The 22120-nt window shown below is 42.1% G+C and overlaps 1 protein-coding gene across 6 annotated transcripts in view; it reads right to left on the reverse strand.

The window, feature by feature from the left end:
• Positions 1-22120, reverse strand: part of adamts3 (ADAM metallopeptidase with thrombospondin type 1 motif, 3) — a 200617-nt gene that overhangs the window by 103992 nt on the left and 74505 nt on the right. For all 6 annotated transcript variants that reach the window (XM_081610942.1, XM_081610940.1, XM_081610943.1 and 3 more), the window contains 3 exons: positions 21801-21994; positions 2434-2517; positions 565-721 (listed from right to left, as the gene is read on the reverse strand). In XM_081610942.1, coding sequence (XP_081467068.1) covers positions 565-721; positions 2434-2517; positions 21801-21994 — 435 coding nt within the window. The remainder of the gene's footprint in view (positions 1-564; positions 722-2433; positions 2518-21800; positions 21995-22120) is intronic.

The following is a 22120-nucleotide window of genomic DNA, read 5'->3' on the forward strand; positions in this document are numbered from 1 at the left end:
AAATTAATTCATTTTAATTAATAAATGTATTTAAATTATTTAATTTATTTAAATGATGTACAAATCAAATAAATTTTAGTTGATTTATTGCTAATTTACACAACATTTTCTAGAATTATTCCAGCTGTTTCTAGTCTGTGTTGAGGAAAGCAGCTCAGAGTGCTGCAGCTAACGGAGGGCCGGACCCGAAGCGGCCCCTGGGGGCCGGCCTGACCCGAAGCGGCCCCTGGGGGCCGGCCTGACCCGAAGCGGCCCCTGGGGGCCCACCTGACCCGAAGAGGCCCCTGCGGGCCGGCCTGACCCGAAGCGGCCCTTGGGGGCCGGCCTGACCCAAAGCGGCCCCTGCGGGACGGCCTGACCCGAAGCGGCCCCTTGGGGGCCCGCCGCACCCGACGCGGCCCCAGGGGGCCGGCCTGACCCGAAGCGGCCCCTGGGGGCCAGCCAGACCCGGAGCGACCCCGCGGGGGCCGGCCTGACCCCAAGCGGCCCCAGGGGGCCGGCCTGACCCGAAGCGGCCCCCGGGGGCCGGCCTGACCCGAAGCGGCCCCTGGGGGCCGGCCTTACCCTGCATGCCGGTGGGGCCGAAGCCTTGGCGCGTGAGGAAGATGGCGTGGTCGTGATGTTCGGCGTGATCAAGGTCGCCTTTCTGCTGCACAAACGCCCAGCGGCAAACGTTCTCCAGACTCCGTGATGGGTTTCCTCTCTCAATCAGGCTGATGGACTGACAGACGAGGAAAAGGGAAAAGTGCTCAGATCATTTCCTCTCAGGCAGCAGCACAACATGACAGGCTCATTTTCAGCGAGGACACAAAGTAACGACGGAAACCAACCTATCCAGTTTCACATCTGGATTTAAAGAAAGTATTAAAAATGCACCAACAGCTCCTCTTCCTAATTATTTTTGACATTTAGCAAAAATAAATAGTTGCAGTAATCCCACCTGACCTAAAACAGCAGAAGTTCGCTTTGGTTTGACCTCAAACAGAAAAATAAAAAAGGTCATTCATGTTTTTACAGTGTGTGTAAAATTCAGGTTTCCTCTGAACAACCACAGCTTTAGCACAATAACGCTAATTACTGATGTAAGGCGGTAAAGTTCATTAGGAAATGGTCTCCCACACACAGCGCAACACAACCTTTGCTCTTAATATGAAGAATTAATGAATATTCACGCATGAAACAGTTGCATATAAAAACATGGAGGTCAATGCTTCACAAAAAAAACAGAAAAATAAACTATTTATTTGGATGTTAAACGTTCCTCAGGCGTTGAACTGTATGACCTCCGTTAGTTCACATGATCATTTAGGTTTTTCTGGGAGAAGAAACTCGTTAAGTCGGACTTGAGGTTTTTCCCGGATCCATGTTCTGATTTCAAATCTGCAGCAGAACTCATCCTGTCGTCTCGTTTGTCTCTGGGAGTTTTTACTGGAAAATCTCAGACCGGCTGTTTGTGTTTATTAGTTTTAATTATCTGTATATTTACCTTGGAAATGGCTGAGTATTAAATAAAAACCAAGTCAGTTGAACTCACTTTAAGCCTTAATATTTGACTTTTTACTGATTTGGGTTTAATCCTGTCATCCCTACTTGTTTTTCTACAAGTTCAACATAATCTGCACTAAATCATCCTAGACAAAGACAATTAAATCTCCCTGTGGGATTAATTTGATATCAAAGCTCCCGACTATCAGGACTTCATGTTGAATGTTTTTCATCAGTAGGTTTTGAATATTACAATAAATATTAAATGTTATTATACCCAAAGAAAACGTATCTTTTATCATTCAGTGGACCAAAATCTGATTATAATGATGATTTATATTGAGAATGTCACTGATTGGATTATTATTTATATATGAAACACAGGGAGATTTAAAATGGATAATTATCATCACCGTCATGTTTTAGAATAAAAATCAGCAAATAAGAACAAAGCTGCCATTTCTCAGGCTAATTACAGGATTTTAGTGAAAAAGAAGACAGAGGAGTAAAAAAATGTACTCAAGTAAAAGTAAAGAAGTATTTGGCAAAACGTTTACTCAAGCACTGAGTAACTGATCAATAATTTAGTAATTAAAAGTTGCATTATCAGACAGACGGATGTACAGTTATGTGGACATTTTGGGTGTTTTATGAACCAAAATGAAAATAATTCATATAAATAACATAATTATGAAATAAGACCAGGCAAAAGAAGATTTTTCCAAAATCTGCAGGTGTTTCTGGTGACTGTTTGGTTAAAACATGTTTGTTTTTCATTCAGTGGGAAGAAAATCCAGAAATTTACTCAAATAAAAGTAAAAAGTAAAGTGCAGTAAAAAATACTCCTAAAAGTACATTTTTCCAAAAAAGTGACTCAAGTAAATGTAACTTAGTAGATGAGAATGTGACATCGGAACAAATTAACGGTTTCCACAGCGGGAAACTCACCTTGGCGTAGCCCAGCATGATCATCCTGACCAGAACCACGTTGATGTGAACGCCCAGCGACTCGTCGTGGTAAATCTCGTTCACCTGGAAACGCAGCGGCAGGCGGGGAGTTAGAAAACATTTCAGCTATTTACGCAAACGGCACCTGCGTCACGTTTCATCGCCCGTCCAGTCAAGCCTGTGGGCAGCACTGTAATCACAGACCAGCAATAAACGCAGCCCTTCATTGTGTCTACTGTCAGGGTTCTGCTCAGGCTGCTGAGGAGCAAAATAAACTGTAATCATCTAAATAACAGTGGCTGAAGCCCCGTCTAAAATTGCAGACGAAAGTAGTTTCTTTAAAATGTCTTGAGATGAATTTGGTGCTGCTTTTGCGAGGAAGCACGATCTGATTTGGACACCAGCTGTCGTTTGATGAATCCCTGAAAAGGGAACGAGGAAAATTCAAGACAAAAACGAAAAACAAAGCGTGAAGCTGAGCGAGTAAAACTTCTAACATCAACATGTGAAAAGCTGCTAGACTTAATATCAATACATGCAGGATCATTTGTGGAATAACTGATTAATAATTCAACAGGGGAAGCAGTTAATAGAAGATTTTCTGTTTTTTGTCTTACAGAATTTGAACCAGGTGAAGCTAAAATCGCCACTTGACAAATTTTTTGACCCATAATTACAGTCAAAGGCTTATTTTTTTTTTATCTATATATTTTTGTACAGTTTTGGCTTAATTGCTGCTCTGTTGTTCTTTCTGAATCTGTATGCTCCAGTTGAAGGGGCAGAATTAGAATCCACCATTTTGAGTTTTACACCATGACGTTATTCCGTCATCAAACCAAACCTGGAGTGTTGCTGTGATTCTTTATGCATGTTTGAGCTAACTTTTTATCTCCATGGCAACCACTCAGCTGCTAAACGCCTGCTTGGACCTAGCCCCGCCTTCGAGACGCAGCTCCTCCTCAGAGCTACAGTTTCCAAGCCTCACAGAGCAGGCCTCCCCACTCGGCTCCTTCAGACTAGCCAGCAGCAATTAGCATCTGCTGAGCTCATTATAGGAGGTACTTCTCAGTGCAACGCTGGTAAAAACGTTGTTAAAGGGTTTTAATAGAGGAGCAATTTTGTGGTGACTTCCTGAAGGCGGAGTTTCAGAAAGAGCATGGGCTTCTTAAAGAGACGGCGGCCCAATTTTAAGGCCTTACATTAAGCAGTTATCTTCAGTTACAAAAACACTTAATCTATCAAATATGACTTGATTGTGCTATAAAATGGCACTTTGTGCCCAGAAAACAGACAACGCTGCCCCGTTCAACGAGGAATGTTGATGTGACGACTTTCTGAAGACGAAGTGTTGGAACTTCTTGTCTGGGAAACACACAGCAAGTAATCCATTACTAAATTAGTTGAGGATTATTTGGATTAATCGCGAGTCATCGCGATGAATCAGATTAATCATTTCAGATCTACCCTTATCCAGACCATGTAGCTGAGGGCAGGAACGTAAACGGACCGGTACACTGAGCTTTTTCTTCAACACAACAAACCGGATCAGTTCCTGTTTATCTCCCGTTTCATCTCAGCAGGAAACGTAACGAGCAGCCAGAGAAAAAGTCGGAGGGGAAACGTGTGTAAAGGAGTCCAGGGTTCTGTAACGGCTGGCCTTCAACCCCGTCAGTGTGAGGAGAGCCGCAGTGACATCTGCCCCCCACGCCAACACTTCTGCCCTCTGGCGCCTCGCTGCACACGCCAGCTTCTTGCTAATCCAAACATTTGCATATCCATTGTTGGTCTGCATGAAAACCAAATTACTTCCAAATCAGGAAGCTCCCGCTGAGCGCCCAGCTGGATCTATGTGGAGAAGAAACCTTATTGCTTTGCAAGATAATGTGGAAAGTTGCATGATTTTGTTTAGGGAAAAGTTGTGTATTAATCTAATAAGTGAACCAGAGCGCACATCATATTTACAGCATATTGATTCTCCGATATTGCAGAGATGTCATATTACGCAACCAGTGGAAACATGGAGATGAGACGTTTGTTGACGGATTGGCTGCCGGTCGCAGTTCAGCCGTGCTGTGCAGAAAAATGATTGACTGTAAGTTGAGCAGCGATCAAGTCTGTGAATAAATCAACATCTAGTACAGCTCTCCGCCTCCCGGAGCGCCGCCGCCGCCGCTCTGCGTTTCAATTCTTTCTGGCCCAATGATTTCTCACTAAATCTTCCCCATCTGACTGTCCTCAGAGCAGTTTTTGTCCCTCATCGACTCGAGTGCCGCAGCACCAAACAGCAAATCCATGCGCCGCCGTCTTCTGCCCTAAAAACTCCACATTTTCCTGAATGTGACTGGAGAGATGGCTGGGGGAGACGGATTAAACTCTGAACGCTCTCCTGTCGGCTGCTCCTCCTGATCTAAAAGATACCACCAATCAGCATTAGCGCCCGAAACGCTAATGCTGCAGTTTCTAAACTGCTTCCTCGCAGCTACAGCAGAGTTCATTCCCTCTCTGTGCACCACATGCGTTCAGTCTCACTTTTTATGCAAGCAGATGAAGCACACCAACCATCAGTGTCTCAGAAGGAGGAAAGCGGCGAACAGCTGAAGGTCTAATCAATGCAATAAACTCTACAGTCACTAAAGTCGACATCCATCCAGCAGAAAACACACACAGTCACCTGATATCAGCTTTTATGGCCCGTTTGTGTCTCTTTGGAGTAATTTCCTCTGTATTTATAGTCGCTTGCAGCCCGGCTGCAGGTCAGAGTGACTTTCAAATGATAAATATGAAATCATTAAGCAGCACAAAGACGAAAACTTAAAGCTAAGGGAGTTTTAAAGGTCAGACTGAAACTCTAAAATGTGATTTATTTATTTATTACAGTCAGTGAATATTAGGGCTCTAGCAGAACTTGAATGTCTCCCAGTATTTGGGTCTGATCATCAGTTGGTTCTGAAAGTCTTTAAACTAAACAAGGCAAAAACTGACTTTCAAATGTAAAGGCTCAATTCTCTGCTTTCGTATCATCTGGACTAAATCTATCAATCAATCAATCAAATTTTATTTGTATAGCACATTTCAGCGGCAAGGCATTTCAAAGTGCTTTACATAATTAAAATAAAAACAGGAATAAACAGTGAGAAAGAGAAAAGGATTTTGAAAAAGATTAAAACAAATAAAAAAAATTAAAAAAAAAGATAAAAACATTAAAACCTCAGAGTTTTAGTTAGAACGCCATCTAACAAGGGTACTCACACCTTAAAACCTTCATTAAAACATAAACAGTGAGAATAAGGAAATAAAAAGTAAAGATAAAAACATTAAAAACATCAAAGACATCAAAACCGGAACTCTAACCCTAATTTAGCCATAAGCAACTCTAACCAGGTGGGTTTTGAGTTGAGATTTAAAGGCTCTCAGTGTTTCAGCTGTTTTACAGTTTTCTGGAAGTTTGTTCCAGATTTGTGGTGCATAGAAGCTGAATGCTGCTTCTCCATGTTTGGTTCTGGTTCTGGATGCAGAGCAGAACCTGAACCAGAAGATCTGAGAGGTCCAGACGGTTGGTACAACAATAACAGATTTTTAATGTATTGTGGTGCTAAACCATTCAGTGATTTATAAACTAACATCAGTATTTTAAAGTCTATTCTCTGAGCTGCAGGGAGCCAGAGGAGGGACTTTAAACCTGGTGTTATGTCTCTATCTTCCTGGTTTTAGTCAGAACAGCAGCAGCAGCATCCTGCTTGTATAAGGTGCTTGTGGAGCACCATATAGCATTTGAACATGTCAAATAAACAAAAACAGATTAAAATACATTAGGAAATACATTAGCCTTACCTGTTGAACATATTATTCAACAATTTAAATCAATTTTAAGCATAAATGCATTGTGATTTTTCTCAAATCTAATTGAAATTTCAGAAAATGTGGTTGAATGTGTCACGCTGCAAGTTTTTCAAGAAGCTGAGGTTTTTTCTCTGCAACAGTAAATAATTGTTTTTCTAACGGTAAAAACAGTTTTTATTCCCGCTGTTCAACAGAATGCCAGCCACAGCTGCTATTTGCTTCAAATGGATCATGGAGAGAAAAGAAATGTCTTGTTGATATTTCATGTTGTAAGGAGTGCAAAAATAAGTACGGCGGTAGAGCTGTGTTGTTTTACAAGGAGAAATGCTTCAGCTGGTTTTATGTGGGCTGTGTGTGTGTGTGTGTGTGTGTGTGTGTGTACACTTATCGCTGCCAGATCTTTAGCATTGTAACTTCATAAACCAAATCCTAGCAGGCAGCAAACACAGAAACTCTTTCTGTCAGAGGAAAATGAAGGAGGAAACACTGCGCCATGTTGCAGGTTTCCAGCTTAGAATATCAAACTCTGAATATTTGTTTTACTAGTTTTTTCTTCTGCTTTTAATAAAATCTGCATCCATGTGGGTTAAATTTTGTGAAAATGCCATCAGACCCGAATGCTGATAGAGCAGTGGTTCCCAAACTTCTTCTCCTGCGCAACCCCAGCGTTTCCAAACATTTTCTGGGCCCCCGATATAGATTACAAATAGCTGTCTGGTTGAACGACGTGTGTGTATAACCTGTAATTAGTCAATTAGTCAGACTTTTATTTTTGCGGGCCCACTTCCTGTCTTGCACCAAACTCTTCAACTTATTTAAAGCCCCGCCTCCAGCGCAGTTTGAACACCACCTGTCCCACTGTGGCTGGCTGTTGGCGTCTTGCCGGAAATTCACCCAAATCTCTGAAACAACTGATTTGAACTATTGAACTGTCGGCGGTTGTTACCTGGGCCGTCACTGGAATTATCACAGCTGATCGCGGTCTAGCACTCTCTGCATGATGGATCAGATCCTCAGATCCTCTTCTGAGCAAAGGATGGCGAGCTAAGGACAAGAACTTTGATCTTTTGAATTGATTTATTTGGAATTAAGTTGTCCCTCATTGTGTATTTGTAGTTGTTTGTTGTTGTTGTTGTTCCCCCCCCCCCAAAATCACCAATACAAAATCACCAAAACTAAAACGGTGCTTGTGTCTTCATTCACACCTCAGGCTGCTTCAAGGACCATCTTCTGATGCTGCTTTTGTAGCCGCAGTTAGCTGCGTAGCCCATAACTGTTACACGTACGTGTGTGCGTGTGTGTGTGTGTGTTGGGGAGGGGATGGGGGGGGGGGGGCTAAGAGGATTCTTAGAGACTCCCTGTCTCTAACTTTTTTGGGGGGCCAAATTAATGTACGTAGCTGGACATAGACAACAACATCGGTAGCCTACAGGCTACTTCTTAAGCTTAAGGTGCTGTATTGATATTAGTTAGCTAGTCATCTTTTAGCTAACATTACCTCCATCCAGCAGTTTTACTCAACTGTCGGTTAGTTTGGGAGAAAAACTGTGAAAACTTCTTTGCGTTTTGCTGCCATGATTCTAACACACCTGCGTAGCTCTGCACAGCAGCAGCAGGTCTCCTTCTCTACCGCACAGGTGTAAACCCAGCGCGAGCGTCGTAGAGCTCATGTTGCGTTCAAAGGCGGCTCGGAAAAACAGGCTACCACAACGGATGAAACAGTTTTAACTGCTGATAAAAGTGACAGAGGAGACGGATATGGGAAGTGTGGAAACCCTTACTGTATCAAATCGACAGGAATAACAGAGAGTTGGCCGTTCTAAGGTAAAAACCCAGCGCATACAGCGTTCATGTTTTTTTTTTCTTCCCGCGCCCCCCCTGCAATGGCACAGCGCCCCCCCTAGGGGGCGCGCCCCACAGTTTGGGAACCTCTGTGTTAGAGTAGGTGGAGATAATCTTCACAGAAACAACATTTAGAGAAAAATCAAGACTTTGGGTAAAAGGTTAGTCAAAAGAATTGTCAATTCAGTAACTGTCACCTTCAGCTGTTATAAAAACGCTGCTTATACATCAAACATCACTTAAAAGAAATTTAGCTTCACAGTTTAAGGCCTTGAAATTGGGCTGCTGTCTCTTTAAGTGGACCGTCAAAACGCCCTCTTTGTTCCTTCAGTTAACTCCCACTCCCTCCATTGGAGACGTTTTTCTCTCCTCCAGCTGTTTGTGGGAGGCATCAGCATCAGGTCGCTGCATTAAGGAGGTTCAGAGGGGAAGAACGTGTCTGGTTTTCTGTGCTGACCTCATCTCATCCTGTCTGTGAGCAACATGGAGGGAGGACGTCAATAATCCTCCACTCTCTCTGAAAACGGAGAAAAATCCCAACAAAGAGGCTCAAAAATCTGTTCTGGAGTCTAAAATTAGACCAATGGAGGCTGTTCCAGCAGAAAAACAACACGATTTGCAAACAGCCCGTATGGATCTCCAGATGCCTCCACAGTCTGCTGTGGATGCAAACATATTTATTATTAGTTATCAAGCCACGGCTAGTAGCTGCAGCAATCGTTTTTAATGTAATAAACGTCTGTATAGCTGAAAACTCTTCTGATGCATTAATAACTTCCACTGTTGTGAAAACGGATGAAGGAGCTGCTGAGTTGAACTGATTCAGAAAACTAAGATGTTAAGTTTTAATGAGGAAAGTTTAACAGAAAACATTCACCTGAAGGCTTTTTCTGTGTTGAATAGATGTGCTAAACTAAAAACATAAAGTCTGATTATTAACCTTGATTATATATAATTAAGCACAGAATTAATTAGTTATTTTCATTCATCTGCAGCTGGTTTTAAATAGGAAATTGGCTAAATCACTTTGATAACTTTTTAATTTACATTTCTATTAAAATAAACTCCATGATAAAGATTTTTAACACACTTTTCAATTAATAATCATCATCACAGCAATCAGGAACGGCTAAACAGCTTTTAGTATGTTTCCTTTTTTAGATGATTTATCCTCTGGGGTGAACTTAGAAGGGCTCCTTTTCCATCACCCTAATCTTTGCATCTCATCACAGATCATCTACTGGATCCAATTAGGGCTGTTGTAAACGATTATTTTAGTAATCGAGTAATCTATAGATTTTTCTTACGATTAATCGAGTAATCAGATAAAAACAACTATGAAATAAAATATTGGTAAATCTTCCATAACACCAGTGTTACTATCGGATATCAACATCAGTATTTTTTCCACATTTGAGCTTCCCTACCAGTTACTTTTTTGTAGACCGGGGGAGCAATACGGGATATTTACGGCTCCTCCGTTCAGAAACTCATCTACCAGCCATGTTCCGCCTCCCGTTTGTTCAGACCGGGATGATATAAGTTTATTGTGCGGTTTGTCTGTAAAGCTGCTCTTACCCTGTAAGCATCGACCCTCAGCCGCCCGCCGTGTTCAGTCTCTCCGCTCACCTGTAGAAATCCTCCTCAGCTTCTTCCCGCCGTTCAACCAGCAGCTCCGGAGCAGAAAGGCTGCCGAACTCCCGGCATCGCGCCGGTCATTTTAAGGATGTTTATTGGTCCCACAAAAACGATGAAAACCCGGCATTATCACCAATCGGTAAAATCCCCGCGGGCCGAACTTGAAGATTGGACGTCATGCCGCTAACACGTAGCTTCCATCAACAACTCGGAGGCGGAAGTCAGAGCTCCGCGCAACGCAAATAATGAAACACGGTGCGCTAAATGATAAAGCCTAAATTAACGAAGCTTCAAGGCAGGTCAATTTTCCTCGAGGAATTTTAATAATCGGGGTACTCGAATCACTCGAGGAATCGTTTCAGCCCTAGATCCAACAGTTACATCATCGTCCAGGAGAAGTGATGGCTGAAGGTCAGCGACTCAACCTAATGTAGATCTAAAACTATTTTACCATTTGGAACAATAAACTGAAGTAAAAAATTAAATTGCACGTAACCGACTTTGATTTTTTTTTTCCCTATATAACTGGATTGAACCGACAGCATCATTCTGGATTTGAACTGGATGGTTTTGTTGTCTTGTGATGTCATTCATCTTGTAAATCATTGGAATTGACCAAATTTCAAGTCCGATCGCTCGTAAGTGTCAATATAAGATATGAGAATTGGTCAAATGAAAATCTGTTGGGGTTTTGAACATTGGACTTTCCTGTACAATCGGCTTCCTTTGAGCGATTCACACAGCAGACACTAACAACGAGGCGATGGTGTGTAGGACATTCTGACTGTAAACCATTCAGCGAGGAACCACAACTTTAAAGATTGTTTTTTATTATTTCATCTTTAGTTCCTACATGACAGCAGAAAACATGGTAAACAAGGAAAAAAATGAAAGTGAGATTTTTCACCTTTGGCCAGATAAATGTGTGAGCCAGTCCATGTCGTCCAACATCAGTGTCCGACCTCAGAAATGCTTTTCTGCTAGAATGGTCAAACATTCCCATAAATACACATCTAAAACTCAGCTTTTCTAAACGGGTTTATAACGGTGAGTCGGTGTCACATTATTAAGGCTTTTAAATTAGAAATAATGTTCATAGGTGCTGCACAGTGGCGCAGTTGGTAGAGCTGTTGCCTTGCAGCACGAAGGTTCTGGGTTCGATTCCCGGTCTTTCTGCATGGAGTCTCCATGTTCTCCCTGTGCATGGTGGGTTTTCTCCAGGTACTCTGGTTTCCTCCCACAGTCCAAAAACATGACTGTCAGGTTAATTGGCCTCTCCAAATTGCCCCTAGGTGTGAGTGTGTGTGTGCATGGTTGTGTGTCTCTGTGTTGCCCTGCGACAGACAGGTGACCTGTCCAGGTGACCCCGCCTCTCGCCTGGAACGTTAGCTGGAGAGGCAGCAGCACCTCATGACCCCACTGAGGGACAAGGGTGTAAGAAAATGAATGGATGGATGGAGGTGCAGTGGTGGCGCAGGGGCAAAGCACAACCCATGTACTGAGGCCTTAGTCCTCCTGCCAGTGGTCGCAGGTTCGATTCCCGACCTGGCGACACTTGCCACATGTCTTCCTCATCTCTCATAACCCTCTTTCCTGTCAAACTACTTTCAAATAAAGGCCACTAGAGCCAACAAAACCTTTAAAAATAATGTTCTAAAACATAACTTTTGGTTTTCCTCATTTTAGCTTAAAAGTGTGACAGTGTTCATTAAATCTGATCACCAATCAGTTGATCCATCTTTAAATGCTAAACTGCAGACGTTTTACTCCTCCTCCTCTCAGAGGGAAGCGCTGCTTGGAGCTGTTGTTTGGACAGATAATGGATCTTCGCTGGACACAACATTTTCTTTGAAGCCTATCACTGCGACCGAGGCGACGTGTAATAACTTTCCCCTCCGACACTTTCCTGAGAGACGTGAGGCAAATATGAAGCTCCCATCGATCTCTCGACTCCCTGAGAGGGAGAACTGATGGCTCAGAAACGCCGTCTGTGTGTCTTTTTATCTCAGCAACAAAGACCGAAGCGGCTTCACCGTTTGCAAACTAGAAGACAGAGAGGATTCCAGAAACAGGAAGGATGCACGGTTCTGACAGCCAAATGGGTTAACGAGAGGAAAAAAGAAACAAAACGGGTATAAAATGTAGGTAAAAGAGAAAACTACTCCAAATGAAATGTGGTGAGTGTTTTTATCTGAAGTGCTGAGCAGAGGGGTAACATGTTCTGACTCCAGCCCATCCACTGAGTCTCCCTCTGTTTCTTAGATGACTTTTACTTCATGATTCCTTTAAGACTTCTGCCATATTTTTTTCCTTCCACTCAACTTTCTTTACTATATTTTTCCAGATACAGTACTCTGTAAAGTCAGCAGTTTTCCACATAATCCTCCAGGCCATTTTCTGTATTTAAAAACATTTTAGTAATTTGTTTCTGTTAAAGGGACAGTATCACGTAAAATTATTATTATTTTTTTTTAGCTTTCTGTCATGTTATAAAGTTATTTCCTCATCAGAAACAGACCAGGAGTTTTGCCTTGATTCCTTCATGCGTGTTTGAGAAATCCTTTAATCACCATGGCAACCATTCAGTCTGGATGGACCTAGCTCCGCCTTTGTGGCGCAGCTCCTCCCCCACTTAGCTCCTCCAGACTAGCCAGCAGCAATTAGCAGACATCTGGTGGAGCTGCTAAGCTACTCCTCAGAGCAACGCTGGTAAAAAAAAAAAGGTTGTTAAAGGGTTAATAGAGGAGCCATGCTGTGATGACTTCCTGAAGGCGGAGCTTCAGAAAGAGCAGGAGATTCTTAAAGAGACAGAGGCCCAATTTTAAGGCGTTAAATCAGGAAGTAAAATTTCTTTAAGTTATATTTGATGTTTACAGCATTTTAAAACAATTTAATAAAATAGTTACTTGATAATGAATAGACATAAATATAATAAAATAAAATATATTACTCTTCATGAAATGAATATTTGCTAAATATGAGCTTCACCTTTTCTATTAAATGGGTGAATAAATTAGATTTCCACAACATTCTGTCTCATTGAGATGCTCCTGCACCAAAGGATTTCCTGCTTAATGTGATGGATGGACATGCGAGACAAAGATAGTGGTTCATATAGATGAACATAAACAACTGGAGGGATTATCAGAGACATTTCACTTTCCTACAGAGTCCCGTTTATAACAATGGATGGAAACCAAAGGATCTCCTCGTTTCCTGCTGCAGTAACGAATAAATTCAAGCAACGTGTTGCCAAACTGCTGACAAAGCCTGAGACGCCTGTGCAAACATACAGACTCCTTTAATGCTTCAATGAGCTGCGATTCTCTCTAGTTAAACACATATGCCTTAAGAAACAGTCTCTGTCTTAATTAGCATGAAAATCAAAGAGAATTGGAGGAAAAGGAACCAGAAATATGATGAGGAATAAAGAATGCATGGCAGGAGGAAGACGAGGAGGATGAAAGGGAAGAAGGATGGAAGGAAAACATATAGGAAGATAACAGAGAGGATAAAGGGAGTGAATTGTGGAAAAGGAGACGTTAAAGAAGATAGTGGGTAGAAAGGAGAATAGTTCTTCAGATAGAATGGCTATAAATATAAACATAAATGTACAATTTAGGACAGGAGGAAGAGGAGAGTAGAGACAGAGCTGTGGGAAGGTGAAGGTGAGGATCAGAGAGGGAGAACAAGGTAAACGCTGGGATCCAAACGGATCCAGACCAAACGGCACGGCTGGCTGCAGCGGCTGGACGTTCCCATCGATCCCAGTAATCAGAGAGCTGAGGCCAGTCAGAGCTGCCGGCCTGCTGGGATCTCTGCTGGAGGACGACACCCAGAACCCCAAACACGCCCCGCTGCAGCGCCGCGTGCACTTTCACACGGAAGAGCTGTTGGACTTGTTTCCGTGATGTTTTCCATCCTCTGTTCTAATTATTGGGCTCCGGCGACACGGCTTCAAAAGGTGCAAAGGCATCTCAGAGTGTCTGTGCGGCACGCCACTATCTGCAGCCCGCCGCCGCGCCGCCGCGCCGCGCGCACAGGGAGGGCTTCGTCTCCAGCCAACTTGTTGCTGAGAAACAGATGCGGCTCGCGGAGCCAGAAAGTACCAGCAGCAGCAGCAGCAGCGCTTCAGAGCATTTATCCTCATCTTCCGTGTGAACGAGCACGTCTCATTAAACCCACACTACAGAGACATCGCAGCACACAGCCAATTTCTTCCAGCAGCCGTGAGGTATTCCTGAAACGCTTCTGACAACCTGACAAGCTAATGCTGCATGTCCAACCAGCCCCCCTGAGACCAGCGGTAGCCTCAGTCGATTGTCAAATTACCATGAAAAGCATCTTGGTGAAATGACCCTGCGGGGGGGACGGGGGGGGGACGGGGGGGGGCAGCGTCCACGACACCAGCTCAGACAGGATCTGAACTGAGGTTGTTATGGATCTGACTGAAGCCTCCTTTGTGTTTGGATGGCCAATTATCTCACTTTGAGTCGATGTGAGTTGGAAGCAAGGAGCGGTGGACACTCAGACGACAGGTCATTACCACCGAGACTCATCTGTTTAGATGGTAATTAGTCACAACAGCGTTTTAATCTGCAGGAGATTAAAACGCTCCGATAGATCCTCTCCTAACTGGATTACATTTGTTCTGAAACGTCTAAGGCTAAATAAATTGGTGTAAAATGGATCGACATGTCAGAGGAAAGGGTTTTAAAAGTCGAACCCTTCAGAAGCCTCAGTCGGCAGAGCCGTAGTCTGAACGTTGTGGTGCAGCAGCCTCCAACAACAACACCCCTGAATCAAATGGCTAAATTATTTCCTCAGCTTGATATCAGCGTCTGGAGGAACCTGATAGAGAGCCTCTCATTTCTTTCAGGTGTTTTTGAAAAGTACTCAAACGGACTCATTATTCTCAACATGTTCCTCAGGTTGGCTCTGAGGGAGGGGAATGTGAATATAATGCTTATTTTACTGGTGATCATAAATGATCACAAGGCTGGAATGAAGTATTAGAAAATGTTGCTTTGTTGTATTTGGTCATCCAAACCTCTGCAATAGACTGTGACTCTGCTATGAGATACTGTGTGGGATCTACCCAGAAAACTGTTTATAATGTAAAAACTGTAAACTGATCCTCCGCATGGGAAGCAGAGGGACTTTGTTCAGCTATGTGTGCTGTAATGGCTGTAAATAGGAGAAATCTTGGATCTTGCAGGCACGTTTTGTCCAGTTTCTCCCTCTAAAGAGAGACTGTAGAAACAGTCAAGGACTGTAAGGCAGATAAATTGGGATTAGCATTGTGGTTTTGGATCCAGAGGATCCGGCTGGGGGACAAAATGATCTGGTCAGGAACCATTTTAAACATTGCAGACTCAAGTCGGAGGTGCGACGGGCATCTGTGGTTAGCCCTGCTTACACCCAAAAACAAAACCCGGTGCAACCAAATGGCTTTAGTTTACACCCAATTACTAATTATTAGTGGTGGGATTAGATTAAAAATGTAATCAAGTTAATTGCAGGGTTTAGTTAATAAATGGATGGTTGATTGATGCTTGGTATGGACTAAGGTTTTCTTCCAAACGCGACATGTTCATTTTAAACATTTTAATAGAAAGTTACACAGACAAAAGAAGCAACGTTTTATTTTAAAAACCGTTTTTGCTTATAAATAATTGAATAAATAGACATATGAGCTCAACAACAAAAATATTTATTGTTTTCAATCCATTATTTAGTTTATTCAACCATCAGATTGGAGCAAAATGTTTCAGGAACTCCTGATTATTCATGAAACTTCTTAAAAAATGTCGACTGCGTACGCTGACTTTAGCGTTAGCGGCTGTGCTGCTGCTACATGTTTAGCATTGAGGTTTTAGCCTTGAATAGCTTTGCTAATATGCTAACCACTTTTAGCACAACAACAGTCTTTCCCAGCATCCAATCAGATCGTTTTTGAAGCAAAACTTAACCGCCAGAGAAGCAGCTTAGCTGTCCATTGTTGTTGTCTGTGGATGTTGACTGTGCATCAGATTTACGGCTGTACCAGAAACAGAAGAAAATACAAAAGTTCCGGTCAGAACTTTTGTATGTAAAAACAAACAAAAAAAAAAAGGGGGGGGGATTAAATTTGTTAAAATTTTTAATAAATGAAAGCCTGTGTAATTAATTACTTGAATAAACAACAAGGATAACAAACATCATGAGCCCCAGCAGCAAGTCAGGGAGAAAAGATGTGGAGAAGCTTCGTTTTTGTTCTGAAATAACATCCGCAGCCACAGAGCGTTTCAATCCATCATCTGACAATGGAGGGTGCATGACACGGCTGCAAACCCAAACCGACTGGCCGGATAATGAGAGCATTAGCCAACTGAACGAAAACCATCTTCTTTTATCAGATAAAACAACGACTGGAAACTCACACTGAGTGAGTCACTCATAAAACAAAGATTGGAAATGTGTAATAATTAATGTTTCTGCCATGCCTGAACCTCTTTCATGTTTTCAGGTGCCCATTTAATTCACCTAATCAGTTTTATTCAGCCCACCTGTGCCAGGCCTAATTACCTCTCCCTACTTCCACGCTCTCTCCATCTCGACCTCCCTGTCAGATAAAAACCCAGAGGTAAACTGTATCTGCTGGTGGAAATCCAGGATCTATCTTTCACTGCTCTCATGATTTTTGTGTTCGACCTCTTCGTGTGCTCGAATTACTTCCTCCTTCTGGATTCAAGCAGTTTTTTCTGCAACAGCAACAAAAGCTGAACGTTTTCGACGTTTTAAACTGTAAGGATTAATATCAATCGCTTTCGTCTCAGAGCATCATGTTTGTTTAAATTGTATTTTCATGCTTTCATTTTTATCAAACAAGCCAATCAGGTTTAAGGTCTGTGATGTCATCGTATAAACAGGTAATAAAAACTTTAGATCAGTGGTTCTTAACCTGGGTTCGATCGAACCCCAGGGGTTTGGTGAGTCGGTCTCAGGGGTTCAGCGGAGCCTCTGCCGACCGCGGAGGTAAAGACACACTTGTGTAAAGTCGTGATGACGCGCCGCTTTGCCATCACTTGCTGCAGAGGATCACGTTGCATTGCTTAGCCAATCAGAGGATCACGTTACATTGCTTAGCCAATCAGAGGATCACGTTACATTGCTGAGCCAATCAGAGGATCACGTTACATTGCTTAGCCAATCAGAGGATCACGTTACATTGCTTAGCCAATCAGAGGATCACGTTACATTGCTTAGCCAATCAGAGGATCACGTTACATTGCTGAGCCAATCAGAGGATAATGTTACATTTCTTAGCCAATCAGAGCTGTGGAGGAGCCCTGATTGAAGGAGCTCCACTCAGCATGGATTTGAACTTGTGTCTTTATTTACTTCATCAAAACTCACAGTTTTTACCAAATTCTGTAGCTTTCGGTGAACTTCTAAATCGCATCTTTCGGGGTTGGTACTGCCTCTAGTGGCGTGGAGGTGGTAACACAACTAATATAATTACATTACTAAATCAAAATACGGCAAAGCCTGTATTATTTATTATTAATTTTTTATTCTCTTAGGAATCTAGAGCTAATTAAATGATCTAAACACCTAAACACCTTAAAGTGGTTCCAGTTTCTCTCGATGGCCAACCTGTTGAAACTGTGGCACATTTTAAATACCTTGGGTCGTTCCTGGACAGTCAGCTCAACTTTGCTGAAAACACCGACTGTATTTTGAAGAACTGTTCTCAGAGACTCTACCTTTTAAGAAGACTTAGAGATCTTGGGGTGAAACAACTAGACTCTAGTTGGGTCACCCCTATGTCCTAAATTTGGGGCGGGGGGAAATCATATTTTATTTATCGCTACAGAAGGGTCCAGTGAACGCACATATGAAACTGGTGGGTTCGGTTCCTCAAAAAGGTTAAGAACCACTGCTTTAGATTAAGAGATACATCGGAGCAAAATCCAGAAAAAAGTAAAATCTTTACAGCTTTGACATTTTTCTGTTATAAAACTGACTTTTAATCGTATTAATAAGTTTGTCCCAGAAGTGATTAGTCAGATGATTTCAAAGCCACCCACAGCAGGAGTCCCAACAAGGAGCGCTTTAAATAGAGACGGCGGCAATGCAGTGACATTAAAAACATGACTTCATCTTTCTCATTTTAGGGACCCAGAGTTGGATAAGTAATAAAGACTTGATGAAAAGTTAGAGCTTGGACTTCCAATGTGAAACAATGTTTCAAACAGAGAATTATGCGAACGCTGAAACTCTTCACACTCTCAGTAACTTCTATACAGTTTTTATTTTCTTTATGCACTGAAGTTTGTTTTAAATGAATAACTTTCTTTGTATTTTCAGGTTAACTTTGTGTTTGCACTGAAGTTTGTTTTAAATCGGTTTGGATTGTTTTATGTCCGACTTTCCATCTGTGAATGATGTGGTCAGTAACAAAAAGTCACATTTACAGTTTTATATAAGAGCAAATATCTTGAAACTGCGAATATTTCTAAGTTAGCTTCACAAAATCAGTGATTGTGATTAAAATAAAATCCAGAAAACAGTCTCTGGAGGGACTGATCAGTGTTAAAAGATGTTCAATATTTAATTTTAAGAAGAATTTACTGAAAGCAGAGACAGCTGTTTATTTATTTAGTTTTTTTATGGGTTTTATCGATACTTTCTGGAGCAACCGGCCTTTTCACAACATCCATGATGTTGATGTGGCTGAAAATGAAACTGAGCTTCACACCCTGCTTCAGATCAATGCTCACGTCTTTAGCATTTTAAAGTTATTAAGAGTAGGGCAAAATCGATAATAATATTGATTTTGCGATATATATCGATATTTTCTTTCCTAGAAAAAAATCGATATTCATTTGCAAGTATCGTAACATCCAACTGTCTCCTTGCTCACTCACTGCTTGCTTCGCCGGGAGAGTGATCAGGTCATCAGGCTTAGAGTGATTCCTTCAGATGTTAAGTGTTAAAAAGGTATCAAACTATTCAGAGCAGGTACTTGGTGACTTTATTTACTGTACAAATGTATGTAAGCTACAGTTTGTATTGTTTCAACTGAAAGAAACATGTTTTCTCACCACTTCTTTGATTCAGTTTGTCCAGCTGTCGACTTTAAGTCTGTGTCCAACCAGAGCCAGGTGTTGTGTAGTTGGTGCTTTTAATCAGTTTTCAGTTAAATTAATTCAGTCCAACTCTATAACAGTCACAAAATGTCCCCAAAATCACTCTGTCCCTCTAAATCTTTCAGAAAATCGCAAAAATGTATTGAATTGTATCGTTTGCTGAATATCGCAATATATATCGTATCGTGAGCAGAAAATCGTGTATCGTATTGTGAGATTATTGTATCACTACAGCCCTAATTAAGAGCCACAGCGGACGGTCCGAAGGGCCACATGCGGCTCCGGAGCTGCAGGTTGAGAACCCCTGATCCATACAGAGTGTCATTTTTCCTTTCAGCTTGGATGCATAATGACTGTAAAGTAAAAAGACGTTAAGCTCTTAGATGAGGAAGCTTAGTGAAACCACGGAGGTGGTGAACTCTGGAGAAGGACTCAGGCGGCATCGTGAGCGCGGAGGCTGACGTGTGTCAGGCCTGATGCAGCGTCTGACAGTGATGCTGCTCAAAGTGCCTCGGCGTCTGAAGCGTCAGCCAGTGACACGGACACTCAGGACTGCAGCCTGCCAAGCCCCGCGCGCATCACTGCACCGCCTTTAAACTGCACACATAACCAAGCTACTCAACACCGGACCGCAGACATTCAAACCTCAGCTGGCGTGAGCAGAAACTTTGTTTATAAGAAAAGGTTTGATTGCTCTTTTGTTACACCCAGGCGTCCCAGACAGTTAAACTTTAACATGAAATATAACCAGAGTAAATACAGAAGTTAGTTTCGAAATTATGATTTTATGTGTATTTTACTTTACGATGGAAAATAAAATTACCCACACAAGGCGCTGGATAATAAATCAATCACAATATATATCGCAATAGACAAGTGATCAATATGAATAGATAATACATCTGAGAATATTCAATATTCAATAGAATATTCACTGAACTCCGATCCAGAACCACACAGCATTATGGGAAATGTAGGCAGAGGAAAGGCTTCAGTCTAATCAAGTTTGGCGGCATCAGCTAACTCACTCACTCAATATCTGGTTACCTAGCAACTCACTCAATATCTGGTTACCTAGCAACTCACTCAATATCTGGTAACCTAGCAACTCACTCACTCTCTGGTAACCTAGCAACTCACTCAATATCTGGTTACCTAGCAACTCACTCAATATCTGGTAACCTAGCAACTCACTCAATATCTGGTAACCTAGCAACTCACTCAATATCTGGTAACCTAGCAACTCACTGACTCTCTGGTAACCTAGCAACTCACTCAATATCTGGTAACCTAGCAACTCACTCAATATCTGGTTACCTAGCAACTCACTCAATATCTGGTTACCTAGCAACTCACTCAATATCTGGTAACCTAGCAACTCACTGACTCTCTGGTAACCTAGCAACTCACTCAATAGCTGGTAACCTAGCAACTCACTCAATATCTGGTTACCTAGCAACTCACTCAATATCTGGTAACCTAGCAACTCACTCACTCTCTGGTAACCTAGCAACTCACTCAATATCTGGTTACCTAGCAACTCACTCAATATCTGGTTACCTAGTAACAGCCTGTTGAGTATCTTGCGCAGCAGCAGTTTCATGTTTCTCCACTCTGCTTTGTAACTGCTTAGAAATAAACGGTGTGAAGAGGAAACTGAGAATAGAACAGGAAAAGCCTCACCACCAGCAATTCAGATATTCAAATAAAAAAACTAATCAATAATTATCGGTATTGACTGATCTGAAATGCTTATGTCGTGATAGGTTTGGGTCAGGGCTGAAAAACGTAACAACTGAATCGCGTCTGTTAAACTGGTGAGCTAGCCTTTGCAACGTGGGACTGTTTGTCTCGGTTCAGCCCCATTGGAGGGTGACCCAGGTCATCCCACTGCATTTCAACTGGATTCAAGTCCATACTTTGACTAGGCCACAGCAAAACCCTAATTTTTTTTTTATTGGAGGTAATCCAAACAAAAAACAAAAAAAACAAAGGGCTCACCGGGGTTCTTTGGATCATTGTCCTGCTGCACAACCTAAACTAAATGCAGATAAAGGTCATGACCTCCTGACTGGAGATTCCCACCCAGAACCTCCAGGACCGACCCACCCCAGTCTGAAAAGTCTTTGAGGATCAACATGTTCCTATAAACTGCTGAATATATTTTCCAACATGCACCTCCATTCCCTTCATGTTGCATCGAAGTGATAAAGTATCTAAACATTTTCCTCCATCTGAACTCTGTTAATTTATTGATGTTTCTTTAAACTTTCTGTGATGTCATGTTTACTTCCTTCATGTAAATTAGAAATAAAGTTTCTCTGTGGTTTAAACTTGGTAAGTGATCTGCAAAAAGCCTAAATCCACCTTTTCAAAGTCTGCATTTAGGTTGTTAATCCATCTTTTAACACTCATTCCTGTATTAGGCACCTCCACATTAGAGCTCACACACTTGAGATTCATTTGATGAATTTAGCAAGGACTCGACTATGAAATTAAGCATAAGGTAAGCGTTGTGCTCTTCTGCAGTTTAATGTCTGTCAGTATTGCCATGAGGGGCATTTTTTAATAACTTTGTGTTTTATTTCCTTCCATCCTGAGGAACAGGTTGGGAATTTAGACAGATTAGAGGTTTAAACTGAGCAGCTCCTTCAGGCCAGGAAGGCCCACAGCTGCGTTTTCTTCCAATAGATGCAGCGTTCGCATTTAATCCTGGTCCTTTAAAGCTGCCCGAGGGAAACTTTTATTACAGTCCCAACAAAAATAAATCCAACTTCCATGATTGGTTCTAAATTTAGCTTTTAGGAAACGACGACTTCCAAAGTACTTCTGTTATCATAACATCTTCCGTTCACATTTCTTCTGACCACAAATGGTGAATTATATTTATGTGAAATTAAAAAAAAGACTTACGATGTTCATCAGAGTCAGGAGGTAATTCTGCACATGCTCCTTGCCATGAAAGCGAACCACCGAGTCGTCGACTCCCAGCAGGATTTCGATGTTGTAGTCGTTTTCTGCGGCGCTGCGGCGCTGCCGGCGGCGGACCGTCTGGTTCACCTGCTGCGTCAGTGAGTCCAGCGACCCGGCGACGCCCAGCTCCGGTTCTGCACCAAGAAAAACGACACAAAACGAAGATTCAAACAGCTGCTGGTCCAAAATCTGCGAACAGAACGAAAGTTTTAATACTCGCTTAAAAACTACATTTAAGCCTTAAACTCTTCTTAACCCTT

Source organism: Poecilia reticulata, chromosome 9 (assembly GCF_904066995.2).
Source record: "Poecilia reticulata chromosome 9, P_reticulata-male-v2, whole genome shotgun sequence".
NCBI lineage: Eukaryota > Metazoa > Chordata > Actinopteri > Cyprinodontiformes > Poeciliidae > Poecilia > Poecilia reticulata.